This window comes from Bos indicus x Bos taurus, chromosome 8, assembly GCF_003369695.1.
Source record: "Bos indicus x Bos taurus breed Angus x Brahman F1 hybrid chromosome 8, Bos_hybrid_MaternalHap_v2.0, whole genome shotgun sequence".
NCBI classification, from domain to species: domain Eukaryota; kingdom Metazoa; phylum Chordata; class Mammalia; order Artiodactyla; family Bovidae; genus Bos; species Bos indicus x Bos taurus.
Window position 1 is genome coordinate 105697245 of NC_040083.1, and position 23774 is coordinate 105721018.

The 23774-nt window shown below is 48.1% G+C and overlaps 1 protein-coding gene across 3 annotated transcripts in view; it reads right to left on the reverse strand.

The window, feature by feature from the left end:
- ASTN2 (astrotactin 2) overlaps window positions 1–23774 on the reverse strand; it is a 1048656-nt gene that overhangs the window by 37544 nt on the left and 987338 nt on the right. For all 3 annotated transcript variants that reach the window (XM_027550640.1, XM_027550639.1, XM_027550638.1), the window contains one exon: window positions 23192–23333. In XM_027550640.1, the coding sequence (XP_027406441.1) occupies window positions 23192–23333 (142 nt within the window). The remainder of the gene's footprint in view (window positions 1–23191; window positions 23334–23774) is intronic.

The following is a 23774-nucleotide window of genomic DNA, read 5'->3' on the forward strand; positions in this document are numbered from 1 at the left end:
AAAAAGTTTCCCAAGGGAGATAAAACACAGTGGAACTTTCTGTGACTATGGTTGCTACAGAAATTAAGTTAATATTAATAATAAATAATAACAAAAACTCCACAGTGTCAGTTGGAGGAAGCTGCAGTTTCAATTTTCTAACATACGAAGTGAGGAATGCCGGTGGAAATTAAAAAGCCAAATAACCTAGAGGGGTGGGAGGGGGAGGTAGGTGGGAGGGAGGTTCAAGAGGGCGGGGCATACGTACACCTGTGGCTGATTCATATTGATATATAAAACCAACACAATATTGTAAAGCAATTGTCCTCCAATTAAAAAATACACACATTTTTTTAAAAAGTAAAACAAATACCCATAAACTCACTCTGTTCTTCAGACTACACTGATACAAATTTAGGACAGTGGTTATGTCTTAGGAGGGAAGGAGGAAACAGGATAAGACTGGTGATAGGGAGGCAAAGTAATCTTCAAGTGTATCTTTAATTTTAATTTCTTTCAGGAGAAAAGAGCTCTGAAACAAATGTGACAGAGGCCTGACATGTATTAATCCTGCGTGGCGGGCACATGGAGGCTCACTGTACTGTCTCCATACTCTCTGCATTTCCGTTTTCATGATTAAAGCAAACAAATGCATGCCTTCCTGACACCTATCAATGTACACTTTGTAAAGCTTATTACACAAATAACCTTGAAAGCAAGACAAAGCAGGCTTTACTGCCCACACTTTACGTTCAGAGAATTTGATGTTTGCCAGGAGGGTGGAGCGGGGGCTTCTGCATCAAGGCCAGGCAGGGAGTGGCGGGTGATAGAACTGGCCCTCCGTCAGCCGCTGGGTGAGGGCTCCTGTGCTGCATTCACCTTGGCTTTGAAGACAAAACTGTTCTGTCTGACAGAGAAACCTCTGAGGTCTGGACTGGTCCAAGGACTAAGATGGCACGAGGAGACTTCTGATCTCCAGTCTCTCAGCCAGTCTCTGTACCTCCACGTCTCTGCACTCTCTGACCATGAGCCTTGCTGCCATTGGCTCAACCAATGTTTCCTACAGCCTGGATGTGAGGCTGGGGCTTCTAGGCAGTTCCCTATAGCGCCTGCTTCACAGCCACACCAGGCCGTTCTCTGGGGACGCTCCTGGCCTGGCCTCGTTTGGTTGCTGTACCTAAGTACTGTTTGCCTTCCTCAGACAGAACACTCAGCAGCAAGAGGCAGGAAGGACCCAGTGTCCTGGCATCAGAAAGACACAGTCATTCCTCTTTATAACTTCTCTCTGTGTGATAGTTTCGAGGTCCATATACCCCAATTAAAAAAAAAAGGAAGACCTAGTTATAGACTCTGCCCTATGTGCTTTGCCATTGTGAGCTTCTGTTTTCTCATCTGTATAATGGGGATGATAAAACTCTAAGGACAGCGGTTGTTGTTTTCAGTTTCATTTGCTTCCTTTACCCAGTCTTTCTTATTCCTTTTTCTATTTTTTTTTTTTCCTGGAAGCACAGTGACTGTATCCACTTAACAATTTCTCCATCTCTTATTATGACTTGGGTGGGACTATCCATTTCACGTCCCTGCTGCTACTGCTAAGTCACTTCAGTCGTGTCTGACTCTGTGCCACTCCATAGACCGCAGCCCACCAGGCTCCGCCATCCCTGGGATTCTCCAGGCAAGAACACTGGAGTGGGTTGCCATTTCCTTCTCCAATGCATGAAAGTGAAAAGTGAACGTGAAGTCGCTCAGTCGTGTCCGACTCTTCGTGACCCCATGGACTGCAGCCTACCAGGCTCCTCTGTCCATGGGATTTTCCAGGCAAGAGTACTGGAGTGGGTGGCCATTGCCTTCTCCAATTCACATCCCTACCTCCCACAATAGAAGTGCTGACATTTCCCAAACATGGCAACTAGAATTTGTTCCCGGGGGCTGATAGAATTGGTAGGAAAGGGATATGTCTCTCTTTCTCTGACATCACAGGCTTGAAGAACCATCAAAGCCTGTAGCTGCTGGGGCCCATCTCGGTCCCTGCATAAGGAAAGCCCACCTGAGAATGCAGCCAACACACAGAGGCTGGGGCATAGATGCAGATATCATGTCACTTCACCTGAACTCCTGGATGTCTCTGCAGCTACAGTTAGCATACCCGTTGAACTTCCCAGTGGATGGAAGTGAGTAAGTTCCATTTTTTGTCTATAAGCAATTTTGATTTGAGTTCCTGTTACTTGTATCCAAGAGTTCAGATTCTCACCATACCCTTCTGCGATATCTTGTAGAAAGTTATTGTGAAGATTAAACATGCCAATGTTGTTGAATTGAATGCTTAACGTAGTGGTGGTGGTTTAGTCACCAAGTCACGTCCGACTCTTGAGACCCCATGGACTGTAGCCTGCCAGGCTCCTCTGTCCATGGGATTCTCCAGGCAAGAATACTGGAGTGGGTTACCATTTCCTTCTCTAGGGGATCTTCCTGACCCAGGAATCGAACCCTGGGTCTCCCGAATTTTAGGTAGATTCTTTACTGATTAAGCCATCTCTGAGGCATTTCTACATGCTCAAGCAGGGGCTGGGGAGACATCCATCATCATTAATAGGACTGTAGTGGGCTCTTGTCCCAGAAGGAGGACTACCCCAACTGCACAACTGCTGCCTGGTCGTGTACCTTGGGTCAGATCGCTCTCTACCTGGCTCAGGACCACTTTTCCAGGCTCTGGGAAAGACCCACACCTGTTCAGGTGGGACTAATCACTTTTTCCTCTAAGTGTCTTTTAGTACTGTGTTGGCAAAAAAAGTTGGTTTGGGTTTTTCCATACCATCTCACATACCATTTAACAGCTGATGGAAAAACCCAAACCAACTTTTTAGCCAACACGATACCTAGGACATGAAGCCAGGAAATTACCATCTTCATCTATCCTTTAGCTGCGGTCAGCCCCCGGCATGAGGGCTCTCTGGGAGAAAGAAACCACATCTTATTCTTCTTTTAACCTCATAAGTTTCTCACATGGTAGTGGCACCTCTGGATAATTGTTTGCTATTTCAGAAGCAGACAAGGGTCAAGTACCCTTAAAAACCAGAAACAGAATAACGGGGGCTGTTGCCAACTTACATTGACTTACTTAGCTTACTTTTTTTTTTCTTTATCTTCCAGAGGACAGTCATCGTCCATAGTAGGTGCTTAGAAGATGCTTTCTATCTTAGGCTAGCCCCAAAAGCAAGAGACTAGAGTCAAGTCCTCACTGAGGAGCATCAGGTAGGATAAATTGGTGCATGCTGGGGAGCTGTCTCTGTCTCACCTCTCGCCCTCTCTGATCCATTCATCTGAGACTGTAAATTTCAACCACCTTCCTTTCTTCCAATTCTGGTCTATACCAGATGTCACTGCTTCTCACCCAGGCCTTGGGAACAGTTTCCTTATTTGTTGCCAACCGTTCTCTCTCACCTCCACCCTATTGCCAGTATATTAGCCAAAGGGATCCCCCTAAAATGCAAATCTGACAATGTCTACAGAGCAGCTTCAAACCCTTAACAGCTCTGCTTTCTCTCAAGATAAAGCCCATACTACTTAGCTGGGCAATAGCATGCTTTTGTGATGTGAGCCTTATCAACCTCTTCAACTTCATTACCCAAATTTGCCCCATTGCCTCAAGGTGACTTGAGTAGTAAACTGGTATATTACCTTGCTCTTCAGTTACATATGACTTCCTCTCCCTGCAAAGCCATTTATTGTCCCTTCTGTCCACTATCTTTATCTAAGTGATCCTGCTCGTCCTTTAACACTCAACTAAAATGTCACCCTTTCTGGCCAGCTTTCACTGGACTAGGAGGCATTCTCCCTTCTGAGCTCTCATGGGCTTATCAAGGGCCACATTTTATCATAAGCTCCATGGCAGGAGGGATGACTGTACTGACCCTCTGGGTCTCTGGGATGTAATGCAGAGCCCTATGGAGAAGCAGATACTCAAAAGCACATGGAGTGAACACACACGCATCTGAGTGAGGATGCTACATTTGAGCATACCCTTAGAGAGTAAGCAAGCACCGGTTAAGAAAGGCTACTGGAGGTCATTCCTGGTTGTCAAAAAAACTTCCTTGTTCTCCCCATCTTTTTCCCCCATGGATCATCATTTGTACGGTATTGTAGAACCACTTCACCAGTTTTAATTGGCTTGTGGCATGGCGGTTTGTGTATACATCTGGCTCCTCCCAGAGCTCTTTAGGGCAGAGATTGTGCTTCATTCCTCTACATATCCATATAGAGTTTCACAGAAGGGAATACACTGCAAAGGTTCAGAACACGGGCTCTGAGATGCCATCTTTACTTTCGTAGACTATCAAGTCTAATCGGGGGCACACATTAGCACACATAAATATGTCACTGAAAAGTTTAACAACGGTAACAAAGGAGAGGGATGGGGAATCTCATTTAGATTACGGGTTCTGGGGAGGCCATTCCAAGGAAGCAACATCGAGGCTGAGAACTGAATAAGTGGCGCAGCTTACGCCAAGGCCCTGTGATGCGCCAGAGCACAAGATCTGCAGTGCATTGGCTCATTAAATGCTAACGTGGCTTCTGGGGAGGCTGGGCTGGTTAATGATTAGGAGCCTGAGCTCTGGAGCCAGCCTGTCTGAATTTAAATCCTGGCTCTTGACTGGTGTGTGAGTTTAAGCAAATTTCTTAACTTCTCTGGGCTTTGGTTTTCTCATCAGTTCAATGGGAATCATAAACCACTATCCTCATTGGGTTACTGAGAAGATTGGATAAATTAATTTGTGTAAAGCATTTAAAACAGTGCCTGACGTATTGAACGCACTCCAAGTACAAAACATATGTATCGTTGAATCTTTTATTTTCCCTCAAGTGTTTACATGAATAGTATTAAAAAGGACGAGGCAAAAGTCTTGCCTGGAGAAGACATATCCAGGCTAGCAACTGAGAAAAATAGTGGGGAATTATGGGAAGGTACCCAATAAAATACCAGGGACTCAATTCCCTTCTCCATAAATGGTATAATCCTTGCCTCTAGAGTAGCCTGTGTCATGGTGGCAGTAGCACTCTAACTACAAAGAGCTTCCTTTGGCTTGCAACTGGTTATCTGGCTTTGGACACAGTTACTGAGATTCCTGGGAGAAAGTGTAACTCCATGACATGGTATTATTTTAAAAATTCACAGGAGTAAAGCAAGAACAAATAAAAAGCTCCAGGGATTACCACTGCTTATTTTAAAGATGCTTTTGTGGGTTTAATATCCATCTAGAAGCCAGCAAGATTGCTGTTTATTTATCCTGTAGCTTCTGCGTGTCTTCCTTGCCCCTGTGCACTCTCTCTCCCCCCTCTCCCTGTTACAGGCCACAGATAGGATTAAGAAAGGTCTATTTATGGTCTTAAGTTATTACACATGTTGAAGGAGAGATTTCTAGGGGGCAGGCCCGTGATAAGGATGAGAGGAGCTGGGTATAGTTTTGGGAGTCCGGCAGGCAGCTCACCCACCCACCAACCTCTTCACAAGTGAGATGGCTCCCCGGGCCTTCCTTGCTTGTTTGAGTCTGTGAATGTTTCCCAGAAAGACATAGTAACTTCTCCTTTTTCTGGCAGGGGCGCCTGATGAAACTCCCTGAAAACAAGGCCTCTCCTTCCCCTTCAGGCTGGCCTCACACATGCTAATGCAAATGAGTCCTGACCCAGCCTGGGGTCTGCGGGAAGGCGGCCAGAAGTTTTAGAACAAACACGCAAAGAATGTTATTTCATTTCTGGCATCCTGGGGAAAGAGGGACAGAGAGAGGGAAGTTGGGCAGTCAGGAGGCGGAGTGAGGGAGAGAATGAATATGAATGTTTCCTGCAAATAGGACTGAAGCAGATGGAAAGACTGGGAGAAAATTGATAGGCATAAAGAGTCTATGAGGTGTCAGAAATTGACATGTAGAATATATATATTTTTAATCCCACTTGCACATTTTGAAATTGAATATATTACTACCACTTTTCAGATACAGGAAAAGGCTTGGTCTCAAAACTTAAGCATTTTTTTCATAGGCTACCCTTCCCAAAGGCAAGATGGTAGAGTCAGGATTTGAACTCAGATCTTAAAATTTCAAATCCCGTGCTGGGCTGTCTTCTCAATGAGGTTTATTGTTTGTCATTTGATAGATTCCCCCCACGCCAAAAAAAAAAAAAAAAAAAATGTGAACATAACCATCCCGCATCGTCCTACTCTCTGCATCCCTCTCTTTCTGCTGTCCTAATTACAGATTCAGTATCTCTTACCAGGACTGTTACAATAGCCCCTGAAGTCTCCCTTCTTGTTGTCGTTTAGACACTAAGTCATACCTGCCTCTTTTGCAACCCTATGGACTGTTACCCGCCAGGCTTCTCTGTCCTTGGGATTTCTCAGGCAAGAGTACTGGAGTGGGTTGCTATTTCCTTCTTCGGGGGATCTTTCCAACCCAGGGACTGAACCCACGTCTCCTGCATTGCAGGCAGACTTTTTTTTACTGCTAAGCCACCTGGGAAGCCCTACTGTAACCCATCCTCCATAGAGGTCATTCTAAAACCCAAATGTGGTCTCCTCATGACTGCTCAAAACAAATCAACTCCTTGGTCTGCATTACAAAGCCTCACAAGCCCTGCCTTTCTACCCTTTTATACTGTGGATCTCAACTATCGTCACCTTTCTGCTGTTCCCTACCCCGCATGTCCCTCTAATTTCCCACCTCCTTGTCTTCCCTCAGCTGGTGATGCAATAACAGCCCTAATTCTAAATGGTCACTGCAATCTGTTCTTCCAGAGCCAGCTCAAATGCACCTCCCCCAGGTACGCTGGCTATTAGAGACCACAGCCTCCTCAAAACTTTGTAATGAGGCAAATCACCCTCTATTCCAGGATAATTAGCTCCTTACGAGTTTGTTCCTAACACTGGGCAAAGGTCTTTCGGTCTAGGCCATATGTGTTCGAGGTTCAGCTGCACCCCTGGCTATGAGAGGAACACATAGGAAGATCCACAGGTGGACTCTAGAGCTAGATATCTTGTGTTAGACTCACGGTTCTGCCATTTACTAACAAGGGAGACCCTGAACAAGTCATTTCGCCCTTCTGTCTTAGTTTACTTTTACATAAAAAGGACCTACTATAGTACCTATTAGATAGTACCTACCTTAGAAGTTACCATATTGTGAAAAGCCAAAGCATTAGTGGACATAAAGATATTGGCACAATGCATAGCAGTAGTGAGAGCCTAATAAATGGTCAATGACACTATCGATTGGTAGGCAAGGGCCATGGCATTGCCATGAATGCCCTTGGCTAATGGTGACAGATGTTTAATTGAAAGTCTGACTCTATCCATCCAACCTGCTACATCTATTCCCGACCTTTGTTGACTTCTAAATTGAGCACCTGCTTAATTCCAAGTCATATGCTAGGGATGCATAGACATCTAAACATGGTTTCTAAAATCTGTTCTACTCTTGGATTGCTGGCAATTTTAGTTCTCTATGATCATGAGAACTACATTAGACATGGACTCAAGGAATAATTCTCTGGTCGCTCAGACAGTAAAGAATCTGCCTGCAATGTGGAAGACCCAGGTTCAATCCCTGGGTCAGAAAGCACCCTTGGAGAAGGGAATGGCTACCCACTCCTGTATTCTTGCCTGGAGAATTCTAGGGACAGAGGAGCCTGGCAGGCTATAGTCCATGGGGTCGCAAAGAGTTGGACACGACTGAATGAGTAACACGTTCACTTTCAAGGAATGATAGAAGGAAAAAAAATGGGGGCGGGGGAGGCGTTTCTTCTGTTAAATACTTGGGGGATGACTCCAAATTTGCCACATCATGTCCAGAAAGTTCCTAAAAGATGCTCAGAGTGAACAGAGACTTGTGGCAATGTTACAGAGGGCAGGCAAGACAATTAGCCAATTATGATTCTCTTTCATGGTCCTGGTGAAGTCCTACTAAAGAAACGTGTTGTATGTACTTGATACTGAGCACTTACTGGGTGCTAGACCTGCTATTCCTGTGAGCTTTGCACATATTAAATACTCTATTTGTACCACAATAAAACTCGAGTGTTCAGTTCAGTTCAGTCGCTCAGTTGTGTCCGATTCTTTGCAACCCCATGAATTGCAGCACGCCAGGCCTCCCTGTCCATCACCAACTCTTGGAGTTCACTCAAACTCACATCCATCGAGTTGGTGATGCCATCCAGCCATCTCATCCTCTGTCATCCCCTTCTCCTCCTGCCCCCAATCCCTCCCAGCATCAGAGTCTTTTCCAATGAGTCAACTCTTCGCATGAGGTGGCCAAAGTACTGGAGTTTCAGCTTTAGCATCATTCCTTCCAAAGAACAGCCAGGACTGATCTCCTTTAGAATGGACTGGTTGGATCTCCTTGCAGTCTAAGGGACTCTCAGGAGTCTTCTCCAGCACCACAGTTCAAAAGCATCAATTCTTGGGCGCTCAGCTTTCTTCATAGTCTAACTCTCGCATCCATACATGACCACTGGAAAAACTCTAGTGTAGGGAGTGTCAACACCCTCACCTTACAGATGTGGAAATTAAGGTCCAGGAAAATAAGTATCTTGTACAGCCTTGTAATGGTACAAGTATCTTGTACAGCTGGAAAGATTTGAGTTGACACTAGGACAGCCTGACTTAAAATCCTAGTTTCTTAGCCTCTCAGAAGCTCAGATGATTGAGGGCAGATGGATGCTCAGATTTAGGACAAGAGAGCAGCAGGTGGTCAACAGTGGAGTCAAGAGCATGGTCCAGCCCAGCTCTGACACCCGTTCTCTGAGTGACCAGGCCCCTACCCTCCCTGAGCTGCAGTTTCTCCTGAGAGAGAAAGTTTAGGTCCATGAGGTCTGAGTCCTCAAGCTCTGCTGTGCTGTGATTCAAATGTGAAACCAGAAGGGGGTTGTTGAAACCTGGGAGAGTCTGCCCTTGGGGGCAAGGAGAACAGAACAGAGGGAAAAGTGCCAGAAATCTGGATTCTGTCTGGCCTCTGAGTTTCTACACATCATTCACGGTGATCTCCTGCAGTCTGTTAGCACCTTTCCAGTGATGACCTCAAGACTGTTCCTAACAGCAGCCTCCTTCACAGACGGAGGTGGGAGTTTGGAGGTGGGCGGGGGGTGTGGGTAGCCCCTCAGACTGTCGTGTTGGACCCACAGCCAAGGTAATGGGAGCAGGGAGAGACCTGGCTTTGAGTGTGGGTCTCTTCCTATTTCAGGGGTTCCTGGAGTCCTAGAAAGTCAGAGAAGGAAAGGAGTTTACCATCCAGTCTCCTCACTGTGATGAGGAAGACCCTGAAGTTCAGAAAGAGGAAGCTCTTTGTCCAAGGTTGAGAGGGCAGCCTAGCTGGGCTATATGTGACTTGTGACCCCATCCTGGGGCGTTCTCCCTTTGCTCAGCTGTCTCTGAGCTGTCCCTCAACCAAACACCCCCAAGATAAAAGGCAGGGAGTCAAGGCCTGATGGTAAGAGCTGTAGATGGAGCATCAGGAACCCTGTGTGCTAATCCTGGTTCTGCCCTCACTGTGAAGCCTATGGGTCTCTTTGGGCATCAGCTCCCTTACCTATATACTGAAAGAGTTGATTTAGATAAGAGAGCCTAAATCAATAAATGGCAGGCTCATTGTGACCTACACAGTTGGTTTATATGACCAATTTTGAATTGGCTTCCAGCAAGTACTAATTAATAGATTGCATTTAAGCCTAGGTTATGGCTTGGAAGGTTATTCAACACTGAATCTACATTCTCACATAGTAGTGATGAGCTGGAGCTGAGTGTCCTCTGCTCCATTTCCAGTTTACCACAGTCCCCACCACTCCCTGTTACGAAGCCCCTGGTCACGCCGACCCATTAAGGCCACTTGCCAATTCATCCTTATAAGGCCAGTCCCCCTCCCTCACTTCCCTGCTCCCCAGCGCAGACCACAGCATCCCCTGAGACTATCAGCCACTGAGTCCTGACAGGACCTGAAATCTGCCTCCCACACATCACCCCATCCTGACCCCCAGGGGTCAGAGTGGACACATCGGTGCCCTCTGATATCCACGTGGCTCTACAGAGGGTTGAAAACAGTGGGCCAACCCCTGTGTCTTCTCTTAACTGAAAGAAGAGTCCAGGCCCCTGAAATGTTCTCTAGGGACCTCACTTCTAGGGCCCTTGGTGACCTCCTTTTTCTCCTCTGGACACTGTCCGGATGCTTGGTCTTCCCCTTGCAAGTCGGGAAGGCATGCTTGGAGCCATGAGGCTCCTTCAGGTCATCCCTGTTGCCTCATCCCACACTCAGCTCCTCTAGGGGCCCCGACGTGGCTGATGAGGCCCTCGCCTGCTGGTAGCCCCAGCTCTCTGACCTCCAGCCCTTGCCCTCCTCACTCCAGCTACACTATCTGCCTCATCACACTCTCTCTTTTTCCAGGCTTCTCCTAATCCATCCTCTGCCTGAAACTCCTGTGTTAGTTCCCTGTGGCTGCCATAATGAGTTACCACAGACATGGGGGCTTAAAACAACAGACACATATGATCTCACAGCTCTGGAGGCTAGGAGTCTGAGATCAAGGTGATGGCAGGACCGAGCTCCCTGCCTCCCACCCCAAGGGCTCCTGGGAAGAACCGTTCCTTTTCTCTGCCAGCCACTGAGGGCCCAAGGCGTTCCTTAGCTTGTGGTTCAGTTCAGTTCAGTCACTCAGTCATGTCCGACTCTTTGCCACGCCATGAACTGCAGCACGCCAGACCTCCCTGTCCATCACCAACCCCTGAAGTTTACTCAAACTCACGTCCATTGACTCGGTGATGCCATCCAACCATCTCGTCCTCTGTCATCCCCTTCTCCTCCTGTCTTCAATCTTTCCCAGCATCAGGGTCTTTTCAAATAAGTCAGTTCTTCACATTAGGTGGCCAAAGTATTGGAGTTTCAGTTTCAGCATCAGTCCTTCCAATGAATATTCAGGACTGATTTCCTTTAGGATGGACTGGTTGGATCTCCTTGCAGTCCAAGGGACTCTCAAGAGTCTTCTCCAATACCACAGTTCAGAAGCATCAATTCTTCAGCACTCAGCTTTCTTTATAGTCCAACTCTCACATCCATACATGACTACTGGAAAAACCACAGCTTTGACTAGGCAAACATTTGTTGGCAAAGTAACATCTCTGCTTTTTACTATGGTGTCTAGGTTGGTCATAGCTTTTCTTCCAAGGAACAAACATCTTTTAATTTCATGGTTGCAGTCACCATCTGGAGTGGTTTTGGAGCTCCCCAAAAATAAAGTCTGACACTGTTTCCACTGTTTCCCCATCTATTTGCCATGAAGTGATGGGACTGGATGCCATGAGGGAATCCCTTAATCTACTATATTTTCCAAGACTCTATTTCCAAGTAAGGTCGTACTCTGAGGTTTCAGGTAGTCATGATTTCTGGGGGGACACTGTTCAACCCAGTGCAACCCCTCCTCTTATTTCTGCAGGAAAACTTCATAGGAGATCTGCAAAATAGCCCTACAGCCAACCTCTCTGGGCTGTGACACTTTCTCAGTGTAATCACCGCCCCCAGGCCTTCCCATCCGAGCCTGATGTGAAGGGTCATTCCATCTCCTCAGCCTCCCCACCACAACTGTGAGCCCTGCGAGGGCAGAGGCCTTGTTTGGCTTGGTTAGCTCTAAATCCCAACTGACTAGCTTAGTATCAGGCACACTGTATCAGAAAACCAGCAATCGTTAGTCTATTAAGGCATGCAGGTGGAATCTGGAAAAATGGTACAGATGAACCTAGTTTCAGGGCAGGAATAGAGATACAGTCGCAGAGAGCAGATGTGTGAGGGGAAGGAGAGGGTGGGATGAATGGAGAGATTGGGTTTGAAATAAATACACTACTATGTGTAAAATCAAGAGCTAGCGGGAAACTGCTGTAGAGCACGGTGAGCTCAGCTGGGTGCTGCTCTGCGACGACCTAGAGGGGTGGGTGGGACGCAGGTCCAAGAGGGAGGGGATATACGTATACACAGAACTGATTGACTTCACTGTGGAGCAGGAATGAACACGTTGTAAAGCCCTTATACACCAATTAAATTTTTCTTTTTTTTAGAAAAGGCATATTGTGGCTACCTGACACATATCTCCTTTTCTTGAGCACTCTGCACAGCCGGGCTCAGATATTCAGAAGAGAAAAAGCTGCTTCCGGATGTTTCCGGAAGTGAGCTGAGCCCACGCTGCTCCACTTGGGCCCCGCACATGCCCTACTCAGGGCGCTGCTCACTGGACCCCAGTGTGCGAGGACCCTGCCTTTACTGCCCCCCATGGCCTCCGGGTCTTTCCACTCGATCAAGCCTGCCCTCTGAGTCATGCTCAGAGCTGGCACTGAAAGCACAGGTTTAAATACATCCTGGGCTTCCTCAACAGCTCTTCCTGGCTCCTTACGGCCCACAGGACCGAGTCCAGCTCCTGCACCCAGCATTCAAGGCCCCGCTCCCCACTCCAGCCTCAGCTCCCAGCCTCCGCACCCTCCACGGCTTCGCATCAGCCGTTTGTGCCCTGTCCCTCTGGAAGCCTGGCCGGCTTCCCATTCCTGGATGAAATTCTGACGCAGTTTGAGGAAAGAACAGCCTGCCTGAGAGTCCAGCAGGTCTTAGGAGCCTCGCTGTCTGTCGGCTGAAAAACAGCGTTATTTTTCCTCTACGAGTCTCTCTTGGCTTGGGTCTCCCGGCTGTATTTGCTTCTGGCCAGAGGACAGCTCTTTCCCTCTCTGGGGCCCCGACTGAGCACTTTGGATAGGTTAGCGTGACCTGACGCTGGATGGAATTGAGTCTCGAGCAGCTAGGCTGCTCGTCCTCTGAGGGAGCACCCCCCTGACCACTGGGACAGGGCACCGCAGCCAGAGCAAGGCCACATTCCATCTGGGTTTAGGGACATTAGAGGCCCCTGGCTCCTGCCGACATTCAGCTCCTTTGGCCACACTCTACTGACTGTCCACCCCCGTCTCATATAATAGGCCTGGACCCTTGCTCTTAGGCGGGGGTGGGAAGGGCTAGAGGTGAAGGTAGGAAGGAAACACACAAGAACATGGAGAAAGAGAGATGAGAGGAGGGGGCGAGCAGGACAGATGACTAAAAAGTGAAAAGTTACTCAGTCGTATCTGACTCTTTGCGACCCCACAGACTGTAGCCCACCAGGCTCCTCCATCCATGGAATTCTCTAGGGCAAGAGTCCTGGAGTGGGTTGCCATTTCCTTCTCCAGGGGATCTTCCCAACCCAGGGATCAAGCCCAGGTCTCCCGCATTGCGGGCAGACACTTTACCGTCTGTGCCACCAGGGAAACTTCCCCCCAAAAAATGTGGGAAGAAAAGGAGAAAGAAGATGTACAGACACAGAGAGAGTGAGGATAAGAGAAGTAGACCCAGGAGAGAGGAGAGCAAGGATGGCAATGGGAGGAAAGAGAGGGAAAGGAGAGTCAGACAGAAACAAGAAGAAAGGGACAAAGTGTGTGGGGAGTCGGGGATGATGGAAGAACAGGAGGGGACTCAGAGAGAGGAGAGAGCGAGAAAGGAAAAGATGCAGGAAATACAGGATGGAGGAAGAGAGGAGGGAAGGAAGTAGGGGAGGAGGAGGGGGTTGAAGAGAAAAAAAGAGAGACTGAGAAAGTTTCACAGCGGGAAGAAAAAGCCAGGCAAAAGCGCGGCAGGAACCGTCAGGCCCATCCTGGCTCTGTCCCTGCTGTGTCCTGGATCAACCTCGGGCCTCAGCCTCGGCTCTCAGAGGCAGCTGCCTCGACCCTAGTCAGCACGGGGGGTTTCCTCTGTGCACATCTCCTTCCCCCTAGGAGCTGAGAGTCCCCTGAGAACCCAGCCCAGCCATGCCCAGATGGGAGCATGAAGCTGGAAGAGGGAAGACGCACGGAGCCTTGAGCCGGATGAAGCTCTTCAACCTGGATTCCGACCCTTCTGTCTCTGATCACCGAGGCCTGGAGTCCACATCCTGGGCTATTATCTCCCAGCCTCCGAACTGATCTGAACTCATAAAACATTCTTTGGGGTGGTGGTGCCACTCCACCCCTCTCCCACGAATGGAGAAACACAGGCCTCCGAGGTGGAAATGCCGTGTCGTCCAAGGACTTGGAGCATCCTAGGGCCAGACGCAGGATGACCCGCAGGCCCCTGCTTCCCATCCTCTGGGCGAGCACTTACAAAAGCCAGACCTGAAGGGCTCCTGATGACTTTCATGCATTTTCCAGTAAATTCTGTGCTGATTCTTGGCACAAAGAGAGGAAATGAAGAGGGCAGTGGAGGAATGTAAATAAAAGGAAACTTTGAGATTCATCTACTATGTAATTATAGTATCCATGGCAGTGGCCCTGGATGCTTCTTCAAGGCGCTGCCCAGGCTGTGCCCGGGCAAGGGGTGGGGGGTATCCTGGAGGTGATGGGGAACCCAGCAATGCTACACCCAAGGCTTCAAGCCCCTGGGCTTTTGGAACAGTATTTTGGGGACAGGGAGCCTGCACTTGTTTGCAGAAACACATGGCCAGGAAACAATTCAGTCCATGAGACCTGGAGGTCCTGAGCACCTCAAAACTGGCATTAGGACTGTGTCCCCAGGAGGAGCAGGGATCTTCATAGACTTGGGGCTCAACTGTTGGTATGGCATCACCAGAACTGAAGTCTGGGATTCAGGGGGAGCCATGCAGCATCTGGTGGCAGGACTCAAAATCTGTTTCCCATAGTGTTTCCAACTCATCTGAGTAGGGAGCTCTGTATAAAAGATACTTTGGCCACTGGATGCAAAGAGCCGACTCATTGGAAAAGATCCTGATGCTGGGAAAGATTGAAGGCAGGAGGAGAAGAGGATGACAGAGGATGAGATGGTTGGATGGCATGGAGGACTCAATGGATTTGGGATATGCAAACTCAGGGAGATAGGATCTAGTGCAATAATTTCAAATTGAACCTCTGGAAATAAATTGGCTGTATTCAAATCTTATCTTCTCCATTTACTAGCCTGGAGGCTCTGGTCAACTTATCTAACTTCTCCATGCCTTAATTGCCTAATCTGTTGCATAAGAGTAACAGTCATTGCCTTAGAGAGTTGTTCTGAGGATTAAGGTAGATAAGATTTAAGATGGGGTTTTTTCCAGTAGTCATGTACGGATGTGAGAGTTGTACCATAAAGAAGGCTGAGTGCTGAAGAATTGATGCTTTTAAACTGTGGTGCTAGAGAAGACTCTTGAGAGTCCCTTGGACAGCAAGGAAATCAAATCAGTCAATCCTAAAGGAAATCAACCCTGAATATTCATTGGAGGGACTGATGATGGAACTCCAATACTTTGGCCACCTGATGTGAAGAGCTGACTCACTGGAAAAGACCCTGATGCTGGGAAAGATTGAAGGCAGGAGGAGAAGTGGGCAACAGAAGATGAGATGATTGGATGGCATTACCAACTCAATGGACCCGAGTTTAGGCAAACTCCAGGAGATGGTGAAGAACAGGGAAGCCCATGGGGTGGCAAAGAGTCAGACATGACTTAGCAACTGGACAGCAACAACAAGATAGACAGGTAGGTAGCTACAGACACACAGAAACCTTGAGATGGATACAGAGATATGGTTCCAGATCACAGCCTGACACTCAGTGGATGTCTTCTGAACATTTGGTGAGAAAGGAAGTGAAGATGAGAAGTCAGTGTCTCCAGATTTCTGCATTGACTTCAACATTTTTCCAAAATCATTCAACAACTATTTACTAGATTCTTTACCAGCATCAGACACTGTTCTAGGCACCAGAGATATGGGATGATGAAGGCAGACACAGACCCTACCCTACACAGTGGATGGTCTAGTGTGAAAAGGCAGACACCAGAGAAGTAAAAGTGAAAGTGTTAGTCCCTCCGTCGTGTCCAACTCTTTGTGACCTCATGGACTGTAGCCCACCAAGCTCCTCTGTCCATGAAATTTTCCAGACAAGAATACTGGAATGGGTTGCCATTCCCTTCTCCAGGGGATCTTCCCAACCCAGGGATGAAAACCAGGTCCCCCAAATTGCAGGCAGATTCTTTATCATCTGAGTCACCAGGGAAACCCAACAGATAAGTAAATCAGATGCTAAATCACTACTGCTCTATTAAGTGGCATGGCTTTGTATGTCTCTGTGTATGGTGGGTGTGATCTACTGCAGATAATGTGGTCAAAGAAGCTGTTTCTAAGAAGATGACATTTGATCATAGACCTGAAAGAGCAGAGCTGGGGTCATGGGAAGAGTCAGGAGAAGGCCCTCCTGGGGAAAGAAGAGTAGAAGCAAAGACCCTAAAGAAGGTACATTCTAGCACTGTCTGCAGAGTGATGAGTAAAGGGATCAGGGTCAGATGAAGGACTGACTCGCTCTCCCACTGGAATGTTGTGAACACAGCAGTCAGCACAGTGACCCCAGGCGTGACTGCTTAGGTAGAGTCGTGTAATAACAAAGAGTAGAAACAGCGGTCATCCTCTCGTCAGCTATGAAGTACTGACAGTGAGCTGCAGACTATCTTGTGCTCTTTACACATTTTGGTTCATTGAATCCTCGTGATCCTATGAAATCGTTCCTATTAGTAAGATGATTCCATTGTACAGATGACAAAACTGAAACTCAGATAGGTTAAGAAATCTACCCAGGGCCACACGGGGTAGGTACTGAAAGTGAAGTGAAAGTCACTCAGTTGTGCCCAACTCTTGGTGACCCCATGGACTATATAGTCCATGGAGTTCTCCAGGCCAGAATACTGGAGTGGGTAGCCTTTCCCTTCTCCAGGGGATCTTCCCAACCCAGGGATGGAGCCCACGTCTCCTGGATTGCAGGCGATTCTTTACTAGCTGAGCCACAGGGGAAGCCCTTAGGTACTGGAACCAAGGTGCAAATTTACCTCTGAGTTCAAAGACCTGAATTAAAAATATGTATGCGGCAGCGTGTGGAGAGGGATATGCCTTCAAAACATTTATTGCCCTTCCCTTTGCTGCTTTTTTGACAAGGTGATCATGGTAAATTCTTATGTTCACACGTCTTAGGACAGATTCAAAGCACTTTCTCATATACTATCCAGTTTGCTCTTTGCAATGTCTTGGGAAGGTGTAATTATCTCCATTTCATGGATGGATTAATTAGCTCCGTTTTCCAGATGAGAAAGATGAGGTGTGAAGTGCCTTTCCTGAAGGTCGGGGTATTCTTGTCTCCGGTGTTCTCTCCATTGCAAATGTTTGCTTGTAGTTAGAGGGTCCTCCGCCACTATCTCTACTGGGTACTTCTGAGAATTCCACGTGTGTGAGTGGACAAGGACAAGGCCAAGAGCAGCATGTGAGGGCAGTGGGGTGGTGGGGGGTGTCAGCTCGGGTATGACTCAGCTCTCTCTCTTCTCATGTGACTCTGAACAAAATGTTTAGTCCCTGAAATCCCAGTTTCCCCACCTGTGATACGAAATATGATGATGAGGATGCCAGATCTATAGGGTTATGGTGAGGACGGAGTGAGACAGCACCTGGAACATCCTGGGCCTGGTTCCTGACACTGAGTGCCCAATACATGCTTACCATTGCTTCACCCCTGTTATCCAGGAGGCCCTGGGGCCTCTGAGAATTGGGCCATTGGTCCGGAGTCTCCATCGCTGCCTCAGTATGCAAGTCACAGAACCCACTGAGTTTAACCTTTCCATTTCACAGGTGAGAACATCAAGGCCAGAGGCAGGGGAGGAGCTTGGGAGAACTCCCAGGTCTTGCTGGGAGCAAGTGTGGGAACTGCTCCCAGTCCAACTCCTGACCTCAGGCTCTTCCCTCACCCTGAGCCTCTGGTCCCCCTGTGGGTGTGGGCATGGGGTTGCAGGACCCCGGCTTCCTTGGCATTCCTCTCACAGAGCTGAGGCCCAGAAGGGGAGGGCAGGCCTGCGGCGAGCCTCCGAACGTGTGGAGATGAGCCCCCACCCCAGGAATTAGGCCTGGCTGCTGCTGTGTTTGCTCAGGACCCTTTGGCAGTCGTCCATGCTCAGAGAAAGGCAAGGCGGCCAAACAAGACAGAGGCTAATTACCTCGGATAATAGGAAATTGGGGAGCCGCGACAAAAAGGGTGTCTAGGCCTCCGGCCAGGCGAGGGCAGAAGCGATGGATGCAGCTGGGTCTGACCCTTCCGCCTTGAGCGGCAGTCCCTGCTCAGGGTCACCCTCCAACTCCAGCAGCCCAAAGGCGCCGGAGCTGGGCACAGTCAGAGATGCCGGGGACCCGCGCCCTCTGCTGCTCTTTGTTTTCATTCAGAAGTAAAACAAATGAAACAAACAAGGAAATTCAATTTAAACTGGCCCGAGTGCTGATGTTATACCAGGGTGAGCTTAGGACAAAAAAAAAAGGAAAAAATCAGACTTGACTTTGACTCCTACAATCGGTCTCAACTCTGTGGTGCTGTGTAAAGTTACATGGATGGAGAGGCTGTGAAAGCAATTTGCCTTCCTAGGGTGGGGTGGAGAGAGGGAGTTGGGGTAAACAGGGGCCAGAGAGAGAAAGAGAGAGAGAAGGATGAACCAGAACTCGAATAAGCAACAGGACTGAGCAACTGAGATACACATATGCGTGAGTGCCTGCTAAGTCACTTCAGTTGTGCCTGACTCTTTGTGACCCAATGGACTGCAGCCCACCAGGCTCCTCTGTCCATGAGATTCTCCAGACAAGGATACTGGAGTGGGTTGCCAGGCCCTCCTCCAGGGATCTTCGGATTCAGGGATCGAACCCACATCTCTTAAGTCTCCTGCACTGCAGGCGGGTTCTTGACCACCAGCCCCACTCGGGAAACCTGACACACACAGGGAAGCACAAATGAAGAGAGTAACACAGAGAAAGGCAAAGAGGGGACGACTGGAGGGTGGCAGACAAAGACAGTAAGCTATGCGGAAGATATTCACACAAGAGGCAGAACAAAAAGCCAGGAGAGATGGACAGAGGGGCAGAGAGGCATGGCAGGGTACAGCAAAAGTGAGAAGGTAAGAAAAGTTGGAAGAGCAAAAGCCCAGGAGGAGAAGAGAGAGAATGAGGAAAAAGTCCCAATGGCAGAAGGATGCATATCGAGAAATCTCTAGCCGGGGTGGGTCTAATCCATCTTCATTTTGAAGACACTGAACGTGTGAAACAGGAGAGGATGTGAACATCCCGCCCAAGGTCCCAGAGACAGAAGTGGTGGTTGTGGGGTGTGAACCCAGACTTTCTGACTGAGGCACCATGCCTCTGGGCCTAAGCATCCGAACTCTTCCATCACCTCTTCTGGCAGCCATGGATGGAGGGTTTGATGTCCACCTGTGCTTAATTAAAACTCGGGAGTCTGCACTCATGCTCTTTTTTATCAGCCTGCTGCTGCTGCTGCTGCTGCTGCTGCTGCGTCACTCCAGTTGTGTCCGACTCTGTCTGACCCCAGAGAGGGCAGCCCACCAGGTTCCTCCGTCCATGGGATTTTCCAGGCAAGAGTACCAGAGTGGGGTGCCATCGCCTTCTCCCTCTTTTCAGCCTGCTGCTGCTGCTAAGTCACTTCAGTCGTGTCCGATTCTGTGTGACTCCATAGACGGCAGCCCACCAGGGTCCCCCGTCCCTGGGATTCTCCAGGCAAGAACACTGGAGTGGGTTGCCATTTCCTTCTCCAATGCATGAAAGTGAAAAGTGAAAGTGAAGTCACTCAGTCGTGTCCTACTCTTAGCGACCCCATGGACTGCAGCCCACCAGGCTCCTCCATCCATGGGATTTTCCAGGCAAGAGTACTGGAGAGGGGTGCCATCGCCTTCTCCTACTTCTCTCCAAATGATCCTAGATGCTCATTCTTCTCAGGACCAGTGGGACTCCCAGCTTGCCTCTTAGAGAGTAGCTCTTCCCAGATTATCCTGGGGAAAAAAGAGACACTGAAAACCAGCAACTGGGTCAAAGAGAATGAAAGAGGAAGAAGAAAAAGAAACTAACATTTCCTGCAGACCTCCCCCACATGCCGTGCATTCTGGTAAACCCCATTCATGGAGTTTCTTCATGCTCTTCCCTACAGGTCTATGAGATCAGAAGATTCCCAGCCCCCTTTCCCAGGGGGAGGAACTGTTGTCTAGAGCAGTAACCCAGGGCCTTCCCAGGGGCCAGCCGTGGATACAGGACAGCAGCAGGATGTACACCCAGCTCCACTCATCTCCGAAGCCTGAGCTCTTTCCACTGCCACATGTGGCCTTTTTGGCCCAAGAGGAAGAAAACTCATTTTGGTTAGCAATGAGCAAGCAGAAAATGCAAAACCCCAAGAACTGACATTGAAACTCTTTTAAAACTGGAGACTTGAGTCGGTCAGACTTCAGGGGAGGAGAGCCGCCAGTGGGGTGAGAGACGGGTCCAAACAACACGCTGGCTCCTTGTCAGAGCGGCCCGCATCCCAGGCGCGTTAATAAAACTGGTTTCAGAAAGAAAATAAAGAAGTGTTCAGCGTTAGGGATGACAGGCTCATGACAAGCACATTTCCAGGACAGGAGAAGAAATGATGCTCCTGCTTTGAGAGGTGGGGGGGATGTTGGTAAAGAGGAACGGAAGAGGTTAGGGAAGGTACTCATCACTCCTGGAGGATGGCAGCTTATGTGTCAGCTCTCGGGGTTAATTGCTCTTGGGGTTCCATAAAACATTCCCTCTCTTGACATAACGGGCCTGTAGGACTCCAGCCTGGGTAATGCTGAGTCCCCACAATGTCACCCAGAGACAGGGTCACTACTCACGTCTCAGCAGACAGGAACCACCTGCTGGCGCTCTGTCCCTGTCTGCTACATCTTCTCTCCCAGCAGTTGGAGAATGCAGGGGGAGGGAGTTGAAATTCATTACTCCAACAGCAGGGGCAGCAAGCACGATAGAGACAACAGCTAACCGTCCTCACACTCCTACTGGGGGCTTGTGACAAAGTGAGGAATTCTGGGGTGTTACTAGCTCATCAAATCCTCCCGGGCTCCCAGCAAACCAGACACCATATTGTCTGATTTACACACGGAGGGAAATGGAGGCTGGAAGGTTGAGAAGTTCCCTCAATGCCAAACAGCTGAGGAAGTGCAGGGTGGAGGTCTGCCTGCCTCCAGTCTATGCCCTCAATAAGGGGTGGAGGTCAGAAGTCAGGCAGCAGGAACTCTTTCCAAAATGCTGCTTTCTTCATACGATCATAGCCTTTAGAGTTGAAGAGGATCATAAAGCTCTTAATCTCGTCGCATACTTGTATTTCACAGATGCAGTGACCCCAAAGCTCAAGGGATTAGCATCAGAGTTTACTGATTAAGAGGCTGCAGATTCATGCTCCAAAGACCTAAATGCCAAGTCATTGCTGAAGGCCTGAGGTAAACACTACCACGGCTGTAAAAGTTGCCCACACGTCCCACTGAAAGATGTCTATAACCCATTGTACTTTAGGGATTCCATTCCTAGAGTTCTTGCTATCCCTGACTGATCCTGCCTTTCTGTATAAAATAAAACCTGGGCCCCAACATCTATGACACAGTCATTGGCAGCGCCCAGGTCAGAAGCCTGATTTCCATCTCATGGTGATATACCTGAGTCTGGAGCATGAACACACTGAGTGTTACAATGAGCCTGAATATGTCAAGAGCTGAAAAGAGCCCAGTGGTCTTCAGAAGAGTCACGGTCTTCCACAGAAAATAGGGATGGGATACGTTTTGGAGATGAGGAGTAGGCGCTCAGTCCACCAGGGAAGCCCTTTGGAGATGGGGGACATTTACAGATCGTGAGGGGCTACCCTGGCGGTTCAGGTAGTAAATGATCTGCCTGCAATGCAGGAGACCTAGGTTCGATCCCTGGTTCGTCCTTCCTTTCAAGTTGGGAAGGTCCCCTGGAGAAGGAAATGGCAGCCCACTCCAGTGTTCTTGCCTGGAAAATCCCATGGACAGGGGAGCCTGGTGGGCTACAGTTCATGGGTTCACAGAGTTGGACACGACTGAGCAACTAACACATACACACACATGGCTTACTGAGCACATACTTAGACACTCTGCTAAGGTGTTCCTTATTGAATTCTCATGCAGATCTACAACCTGAGTTTTATTATTTCAGCTTTACTGAGGTTCATAGAAGCAAAGTGACTTAAGGCCACACAACTAAAAATGTCAAACCCGGATTTGAATCCATGGTCTGTGTTCTTTCATACTACCATTAGATTTTAAGTTATCTGAGGATAGAGATTTTGTCTTGGGCACATTTATACTTGCTTTCTAACAGTGCCAAGACATAGGAAATATTTAGACAGGTCTATTGAGTAAGTAAATGAGTATAAGTGAGTAAATAAAAATGTAAGTGAATTAAAGGATGAATAAATAAGTGAAAGAATGATGGAGTATAAGAATGAATGGATAGGTAGATGAATGGGATGGATGGATGGATAAAGGAAAGAAGAAAGGGGGAGATAGATGGAGAGATAAACAGTGGATAGATGGATGGATAAGCAAATGAATCAATGAATAAAAGAAAAAATATGAGTGAGCTGAATAATTAATTGGTCAACAGTGCCGTAGTCAACAATGGCAGCTTTCTAGATGGGAGAGGGAGGTGGCTTACAGCTTCATAATCAGAGAATGAAGACAGCAGGTCTCTAGAACTCTCTGTTACAGCTCTGTGGCCGCATATGAATGAAGAAACACTCACTGAGTTGGGAAACAAAGACAATGAGCCCCTTTCCCCTCGGAGATGAACAGGTGAGTCTCAGATGAGTCAGCGTTTGCATCTCCAGACATTGGGATGCAATGACTCTGTGCAATACTCTATGAAACAGTTATAATGGTACTATTACTAAGGGTCTGGATGGACCTAATAGTGAAAGAGTATATGTATATCCTACAAATGTATATAGACTTTAGATATGCTGATCTACCATCTTTCAGAGGGGATGTCATGAAATTGAGAAAAGAACACCACGCAGAGACTCCTGTCTCTGCCCTCCTTGCAGACTTGCTGTGCCCCCTCTCTGGCCTGCTGTTTCTTCCTCAGTAGGAGGAATGGTTCTGAGTAACTGGCTTCCTAGGGCCCTTTAGCACTAGCAGTGTATGATTCTGTGACTCACTGTGGTGATATTTCTAAATCTTAGCCTATCAAGGTGCACACACAGACTGGTCTATAAAACACTTGGCTGGCCTGGACAGATTACTCATGCCTTGCCTCCCAGACTACTTAAACTTTTCCTGTCTGCTTCACGCTCCCCACATACAAAGTACGTCTTACTTGTAGAGACCGTCGGGCTCCAGACACTTGAAGATGACGGAGTAGATACTGACTTCAGGGACCTCTCCATGGCTTCGACCAGCTGCTACACAAGATGTGCCCAGGCCAGAGAGTAAGTCATCGGCAAAACTCAGGAATTCTCCTGGAGGGAGACAAAGAGAGATGAGCTCCCCAGCTCAGGCCTTGGTGAGCAGACATTCTTGCTGTTGTCCAAACCCATCTAACGTCTGGATACCATTATTAAGAGGATTAATGGACAGAACAAGCACAGGATATGAAAATGACACAGATCAGGGTCTACTCCTGATGACTCTTTGCTTAAATTTCTGTCTGCATTTTCTCAAGTGTGACATGAGATACTAATACCTACCTTTATAAGATTCTAGCAAAGCTCAAATGAGCTTACTGTGCAATGAAAATGCTTGACAAGGCAACAGGAGGACAGTGCTCTCTGTCTAGAGTAACTATTTTGGCCTTGTCACTGCCATTTACTTCCTCTCCCCTTCTTCAGCAAGCTTCTTTGGAGTTGCAGTTTCCTTGCTCGCATGATGAAGGTGTTGGACTAAGGATGTCAAACAGGCCT